General features: G+C 74.4%; 1 protein-coding gene across 1 annotated transcript; it reads left to right on the plus strand.

Moving 5' to 3' along the window:
- The first annotated feature begins 2,109 nt into the window (after nucleotides 1-2,109).
- On the plus strand, nucleotides 2,110-5,427 carry PRKAG1 (protein kinase AMP-activated non-catalytic subunit gamma 1). Its single transcript, XM_068409827.1, has 12 exons — nucleotides 2,110-2,186; nucleotides 2,319-2,397; nucleotides 2,821-2,924; nucleotides 3,220-3,301; nucleotides 3,379-3,437; nucleotides 3,520-3,565; nucleotides 3,686-3,740; nucleotides 3,838-3,964; nucleotides 4,272-4,437; nucleotides 4,579-4,616; nucleotides 4,708-4,854; nucleotides 4,946-5,427. The coding sequence occupies exons 1-12, from the start codon at nucleotides 2,181-2,183 to the stop codon at nucleotides 5,042-5,044; spliced, it is 1,008 nt and encodes a 335-aa protein (XP_068265928.1). The 5' UTR covers nucleotides 2,110-2,180; the 3' UTR covers nucleotides 5,045-5,427.
- The last annotated feature ends 2,337 nt before the right edge of the window (nucleotides 5,428-7,764 follow it).

The raw sequence follows: 7,764 nt of genomic DNA on the forward strand, positions 1-7,764 counted from the left end.
CCCCCCGGCGGCGAGGGCCCCCCCCGGCAGAGAGCCGAGCTGCTGCACCCAGACCTACCTCATTGACCTCTGCCAGTGTGCTTTTGGGTTGGTTTCTTGTCGGTTTATTTTTTTTTTTTCTTTTATTCTTGGTGTTTTTAAATGTGAGACCCCGTCGCCCCCCCCCGGGCAGAGCCAGCCGGCCCCCGGGGGGGGTCCTTCCTTCTCCCCTGGCCTCCAGGGGCTGTGCCCCCCCCCCCACCGCCATCCCCCTCCTCTGGACGTGGCTGCAGGAGGCCCCTCGCTGAGGATGGGGCGGGGGGGGCACGGGGGGGCCCCTGCCCTTGTCCCCAACCCAGGGAGGTCCCAGCCCTGCGCCGTGCCAAGGTGGGAGGTGGGGGTGGGGGGGCCAGACCCGCTCCCCTGGCGCTGGGGGGGGGCTGGGGGGGCTGGGTGGGGGCCCCCCCCTCAGCTGCAGCCCCCCCCCGCCGGCTGGGGCTGCTGTCGGACGGGGGGGGGGAAGGTTATTTATCTATTTATACCTGATAATTGTATATAGGAGGGGGGGGGCTCTTTGTGCTCTGCTGGGCTGAGAGTTGGGGCAAGGGGGGGCCGCGGCGTTTTTAAACCCAATCTCCGGGGTCGTTGTGGGGGGGGGGGGGCAGATCTGGAGCCTCCTGCCAGGCAGGGGCGGCCTCGGGGAGCGAAGCAGCGAGTGGGCATTACCCCCCCGCCCCCCCCCCCAACCCTGCCCTGCCACGGCCCCCCCGGGGCCACCGCCTGCCCCCCCACCCCGGGGGGGACCCCAGGGGGCTGCGCGGGGGGAGCGGGGATCTCTTAACGCACAAACGGACGGCACGGGGCGGGGGGGACCCTCCTGGCCCTGGGGGGGGGTCTGGCCCCCTCGGGGCTGGGTGGGGGGGGGGCGAAGGAGGTCGGTGTGTCCCCCACCCCCGGCGTGGCACTGGGGGGGGCCGGGGCGATCTTTTAAAGCTGCTTCCGCAACTGGTCAAAGCTCAAAAAAAAAAAAAAAAAAAAAAAGACAAAAAAAAAAAAGGTTTAAGGTAAAAATGTTTAAAAAAAAAAAAAGACAAAATAAATATAATAAAAAAGATAAAGAGGCGGGGGGGGGCGAGGAGGTGGGAGCGGCGGCCCGAGGCCGGGCCCTGCCGCGCTGTACATACCCGGGCGCGTAGAAATCCCGTTTTTACCGATACCGAAACCACTGGATGTTATTTTAAAATAAAGCGCGTGAGAAGCCGGGTCGGTGCCTGCCTCGGGGGGGGGGGCTGGGGGGGGGCCTGAGGGGGGCCTGGGGGGGGCTGAGGGGGTCTGGGGGGCTCTGGGGGGGGTCTGGGGGGCTTGAGGGGGACTGGGGGGGGGCCTGGGGGGGTTTGGGGGGCCTGAGGGGGGTCTGGGGGCTTGAGGGGGGTCTGGGGGGGGCTGAGGGGGGGCCTGAAGGGGGTCTGGGGGGTCTGGGGGGGGTCTGGGGAGGCCTGAGGGGGGTCTGGAGGGCTTGAGGGGGGTCTGGGGGGGCCTGAGGGGGGGTCTGGGGGGCCTGAGGGGGTCTGGGGGGCCTGGGGGGCTCTGGGGGGGGGGTGTGGGGGGGCCTGAGAGGGGTCTGGAGGGCCTGAGGGGGGTCTGGGGGGGGCCTGAGGGGGGTCTGGGGGGGCCTGGGGGGGGTCTGGGGGGCCTGAGGGGGGCTGAGGGGGGTCGGGGGGGACCTGGGGGGGGTCTGGGGGGCCCAGGGGCTGGGTGGGACCCAGGACAGCGGGGGCCTGGCCTGGCACTGGGTGGGGGGGGGGTGTGTGTGTGTGTCCCCAGTGTGTGTCCCCCCCCCCCCCCCGATCTCTCCGGGGGGGCCTCTGTGCCCCTCAGCGTTGGGGTCCCCGACGTGGTGCCCCCCCCCCCCACCCGTGTCCTCCCCGCGCTTGGGACCCCCCACCCGGGGACCCAGAGGTGGAGCCGCCCCCCCCCGTGTCCCCCTGGGGACCCCATGTCGTGTGTCCCCCCCCCACTCCGTGTGTCCCCCCCCCGTGTCCCCCCCCCCCGCCATGGGCCGCCGTGACCCGGCGGGAGGGGAAAGGTCACCCCGCGGTCACGAGTGAGGCGGAACTTCCGGTCACGTGGGCGGCGCTGGCGGAAGTCGCTGCCAGGCGCCGGGCGGAAGTGGGGCGGCGGCGGCGGGACGGAGCGGGGCCATGGAGGTGGCGGGGGGGTGACAGCGGGGCCGGGGGCCTGGGAGGGGCGACATGGGGGCGCCGGAACCGCGGGGGAACGGGGCCGGGGGCTGCGCGGGGGCCGCGGCCCGGCCCGACCCGACCCGTGTGTGCCCGCAGGATCCCGGCCCCGGCCCCGGCCCCGGTCCCGGTCCGGCCGCAGAGAGCCCGGCGGAGCTGAACCCCCCGGGGCCGGAAGGTGATACCGGGAGGGTCTGTTGGGGTCCTGGGGTGGGGGGGCGGCCCGGACCCGGGAGGTGCCGCGTAGGTTCGGGGGTCCCGGGGTCTGTGACGGCCTTGGGGGGTCCCTGTCGTGGGGCCTGGAGGGCCCCGGGGTGGGGGGTCCCGGGGTTTGGGGTGTCCCGGGGTTTGGGGTGTTCCAGGGCCCCGGGGTGGGGCGTCCTGGGGTTTGGGGTGTCCTGGGGTTTGGGGTGTTCCAGGGTCCCGGGGGTTGGGGTCTCACGGGGCCCCAGGGTGGAGGCGTCCTGGGGTTTGGGGTGTCCTGGGGTTTGGGGTGTTCCAGGGCCCCAGGGTGGGGGGTCCCGGAGCCCTGAGGTGGGTGTCCCGGCGTTTGGGGTGTCTCCTTGCTGCTGGCAGCTGCCTCACGCTGCCCCGTCCCCAGGGGAGCCCCAGCACGGCGCCTACACCACCTTCATGAAGTCCCACCGCTGCTACGACCTGATCCCCACCAGCTCCAAACTGGTCGTCTTTGACACCTCCCTGCAGGTGGGCCGGGGCTGGGGGGCAGGTTTGGGGCTGGGGGGGCTGCAGGATGGGGACCAGGGGGCAGGTTTGGGGCTGGGGGCCACAGGAGAGGGGCTGGGGGGACTGCAGGATGGGGACTGGGCTTGGGGGCTTAACTGGGACCAGGTTCGGGGCTGGGGGCAGTCGCAGGGCTGTTCACCCACCCCATAAAGGTCTTGTAAGTCGGAGCGGAGGGACGTGGGCTGCCGGGGGGTCCCTGCTGCTCCGTGGGGTGCCCCGTCCCCCCCCGTGACGCCCCCCGTGTCCCCGGCCCCAGGTGAAGAAGGCTTTCTTCGCGCTGGTCACCAACGGCGTGCGGGCCGCCCCGCTGTGGGACAGCAAGAAGCAAAGCTTCGTGGGTGAGCGAGCGGGCCGGGGGGGCCCGGGGGGCGGCGGGGGGCTGGCGGGACCCCGCTCACCCTGCCCCCCCCCCCAGGCATGCTGACCATCACCGACTTCATCAACATCCTGCACCGCTACTACAAGTCGCCCATGGTGAGGACCGGGGCGTCCCCGCGGGGCCCCAGCTCCGGCCTCCGCCCGCGGGTGACGCCGGTTCCTCTCTCTCTGCGCCCAGGTGCAGATCTACGAGCTGGAGGAGCACAAAATAGAGACGTGGCGAGGTGAGGGGGGGTCGCTGCCCGTTGCCTCCCGCCTGCCCCTGGGGTGCCCGGAGCCCCCCGGCCCTGCCCCCCGCCTGCCCGCGGCGCCGCCGGCCCCCTCAGCGCCTCCTCTCCCCGCAGAGCTCTACCTACAAGACTCCTTCAAGCCGCTGGTCTGCATCTCCCCCAACGCCAGGTACCCCCGTGCCGCGGGGAGGGGGCACGGCTGGCGGCGGCACCCCCGGGTGCGAGGCCGGAGCCCCCATTCCCCCCCCCTCCCTTCTGCCCCGCAGCCTCTTCGACGCCGTCACCTCCCTGATCCAGAACAAGATCCACCGTCTGCCCGTCATCGACCCCGCCTCGGGGAACACCCTCTACATCCTCACCCACAAACGCATCCTCAAGTTCCTCAAACTCTTTGTAAGTCCCGTCCGTGCCCCCCCCGGCGGGGGCCGCCCTCAGACGAGCCCGGCCCAGGCTGTGCCAGGTACCGCGGGGGGTGGGCGCAGCTTCGGCGCGCTGTGGGTGCTGGGGGGGGTCCCCAGGACGCTGCGTGGACCCCGCTGCCCCTCCCGGGGGTCCCCCAGCCCCCGCCCCGCACCCAGCGCTCTCTGCTTTCCCTCCTAGGACCGCGGCCCAGGCCCCCCCGGAGCCGGCAGCACCGCGGGGCTTGGGGCGCGGCGGGCCGAGCCGGCGTCAGCACTGTCCCCCTCCCCGTCCCCTGCAGATAGCGGAGGTCCCCAAGCCCCAGTTCATGGCCAAGACGCTGGAGGAGCTGCGGATCGGCACCTACCGCGACATCGCCGTGGTGCGCGCCAGCACCCCCATCTACGTGGCGCTGGGCATCTTCGTGCAGCACCGCGTGTCCGCTCTGCCCGTCGTCGACGATTCAGGTAAGGATGAGGCCTGGCGTGGGGCACAGCGGGCGCTGGCTGGCCCCAAACTGCCACCTCGGGGTCCACATCCCCCCGGACCAGCCATATGGACACCCGGCGCCGCGGGTGCCGCTCACAGCCCTTCCCTCCTCTCCCCAGGGCGCGTGGTGGATATTTACTCCAAATTTGATGTTATTGTGAGTACGGAGGTGGAGAGGGGGCAGAGCCTGGGTTTGTGGGGTGCTGGGGGTCCCCTGGGTGTGTCCCCAACGTCTCTCCCTGCCCCAGAACCTGGCGGCCGAGAAGACCTACAACAACCTGGACGTGACGGTGACGCGGGCGCTGCAGCACCGCTCCCACTACTTCGAGGGCGTCCTCAAGTGCTACAAGCACGAGACGCTGGAAACCATCATCAACCGCCTGGTCGAGGCCGAGGTAACGGGGCCCCTGGGGCGCTGGGGTTGGGGGGGGCCGGGGTCCCTGCGCTGGCCTCAGCCCCTCCCTGTCCCCCCCCACCTCACCCCAGGTTCACCGGCTGGTGGTGGTGGACGAGAGCGACGTGGTGAAGGGGATCGTCTCCCTCTCGGACATCCTGCAGGCCCTGGTCCTCCCGCAGGGCCCCTGAGGTGGGGGGGGGCGAGGGGTGTTCAGCCCTTCCCGGTGCCCCCACCCTCCTCTCCTGCCACGCTGTGCCCCCCCCGGGCTGGGGGGACACCCGGGGTGGGGACCCCACTCACCAGCAGCATCAAGCAATAAGCTCCAGCCATGGGGTGACTACCCCAGGCTGGGCAGTGGGGTGCTGGGGGCAGCCCCTGACCCCCCCGGGGCTCAGCCGCCCCCTCATCCCCCTCACCCCATGTCGGGGTTTCGCTGGGTTTGAGCTCCGGCCGCCCGGGGGCTGCCCCCCTGCACCCCCCCGGCCGTGCCCCCCCCCCCGGGGCCGCGTCCGCACCCACCACTGCTTCGTGTGTGGAGAGAAACCGCGAATAAACACAGACCTGGCACCGACCCGGCCTCGCTGCGGGCGCTCGGGGGGCACCGCTACGAGGGAGGGGGTGCCCAGAGAGGGGGTCCGGCCCCCCCACGGGAGAGGGGGAATCTGCTGAGCTCGCCCAGACCCTAAATCCCTGTTTGTTCTGCCTGTGGCTTTTCTAAAAGGCCGGGATTGGGGACGGGGACAGGGACGGGGACCCGGCGGGACGTGGGGACCCTCGCGGCGGTGACCGCAGGGAGCAGGGGGTGCCGAGGCTGGGGGGGTGGGGGATGCTGGGGTCCCCGTGGGGCGCTGGCGGGGGTCACCGGCAGCGGGGACACCTCGGTTCGCCGCCGGTGCTGCCCGGGGGAGGCGCGAGGCCCGGCCGTGCTGAGCGCGGCACATTCCGGGCCAGGGGAGAGGCCGAGCCGTGGCCAGCGCCAGCCCCCGCCACCGCCGGGGTCCGGCACAGGCTCCGGTGCAGCGGCGTGAGGTGAGAACCGGGGCGGGTGCTGGGGGGGTCCGGGGGGGGCCCGGTGCCGTTGCCATGCCGCCGCCGGCGGGTTGCTAAGCTCCGCGCGGAGCCCGCGTGGGCTGCAGCGCTCGGTGCCAAACCCGGCAGCGCCTCGCGTTGTCGCAGGGGGGGGAGGGATCCCGGGGCGGGGGGGGGACCCCCGGGACGGCCGGTGGGGTCCCCACGGTGCGCCGGGCTGCCCCGGGGAGGGGGGGCACGGTGGCCACCGGCCTGGCCGTGCCACCGGGCAGGGCACGGGGGTCCCTGGGGACGCACGTGCGGGTGGCTGCGGTGGGCGCGTGGCTGCGGGGCCCCCCCCGGGGCCATGCTGAGGGGCGCGGAGCGGGGCGCGGGGCGCCTGCGGATCTGCGAGCGGACCAAGCTGCTGCTGGTGGAGATCGACACGGTGGCGTGTTGCAGCCCCGGCGCCGGGATGGCCGCGGGGTGCCGGCCCGCGCCCCCCTGGACCTACCGCCGCGTCGCCGGGGAGTACGCGTGAGTGGGGACGGGCGGGGTGGGGGGGTCCCCCCAGCGCCCCCCGGCCCGCCCGCCCCTCACGCCCCCCTCTCTGTCTTGCAGGTACCTGGAGAAGCGCCTGGTGGCCGAGCTGGCCCCCCCCTGGCCCCGCGCCCCCCCTCATCGCCAGCAGGACTTGGCCACCCCCCCACCCCCGGGCCACGAGCCCCGGCCCCGGGCGCCTCCCACCCGCTGCCCCCCGGGGCAGCCCGAGGGGACACGGGGGGGCAGCGGACCCCAGGGCCGGCACCCGCCGTGTCCCCCCCGTCCCCCGCTGCCGAGGGGCAGGCCGGGCCCCCCCAGCTACGAGACCCACATGCAGCGGGCGCAGGTGACCCACGCCCACCGTGGGGCGCCACCCCCCTACATCTCACCCCCCGCCTACGACGGTCCCCACCGCACCCTGCAGCTCCGCCCCCCCCGGGCCCCCCGCAGCCCCCCCCTGGCACCCCAGCGCCGGGGGGCTGTGCCGGGGGGCTGGAGCCACACGCTGCCCCGGGCGGTCACCGAGGTCGGGCACCGGCGGCCCCACGGGCTGCAGCCGGCCCCGGGGGGGCCCGGCACCCCCTGGCACAGCCAGACGCTGCCGCGGACGGGGGCCACCCGGGAGCGGGGCCTGGGCCGTGGCCGAGGGCGGCGGGGGTCGGGGGGGCACGTCCTCATCGACGCCACCCGCGTGGTGGTCCGGGCCCAGTACGTGCCCCCGCCCCAGCGGCAGCAGGTCCGCTACGCCGGGGCGTCCCCAGGGCCCGTCACCCCCCCGCGCAGCCCCCCTGCACCCCTGGGCGCTGCCACCCCCGCGGCGGGACCCTCACCCCCCCCGGGACCCCCCCGGCAGCCCCTGGCGCAGCCCGGGTGGCCGCGGGGGTCCCCGGGGCCGGCCCCCGCCGCGGCGGCCGCTGCTGTACGCGCAGGCGCTGCGCGAGGCCGTGACCCGCATCCGCCGGCACACGGCGCCCGACTCCGACTCGGAGGCCGAGGGGGGCGCGGGGGGCGCCCGGGGGCACCGGTGCCGAGACCCCCGCGCCCGCAGCAGCAGCAGCAGCAGCCTGGAGAGCACCGGGGCCCCCCCGGGCACTGCCAGCCCTGCCCGGGCGTGAGGGGCGGGGCTTGGGGGGGGGGGGTGTGGCACCCTGGGGGCGGGGCATGGGGGGTGTGGCCCTCGGGGGGGGTGGGGCATGGCGGGGTGTGGCCCTCGGGGGGGCGGAGCTCGGGGCAGACCCCAATAAAGGCTGCGGGATCCCCGTGCGCCGCCTCTGCCCCGTGTGTGTGCGCAGTGAGGGGGGGTCTGTCACCCCCCCCCTCGGACACCCCCTGTCCCCCCCCCCCCCGGGGTCACTCG

The sequence above is a fragment of the Nyctibius grandis genome, chromosome 11 (genome assembly GCF_013368605.1).
Source record: "Nyctibius grandis isolate bNycGra1 chromosome 11, bNycGra1.pri, whole genome shotgun sequence".
NCBI classification, from domain to species: domain Eukaryota; kingdom Metazoa; phylum Chordata; class Aves; order Nyctibiiformes; family Nyctibiidae; genus Nyctibius; species Nyctibius grandis.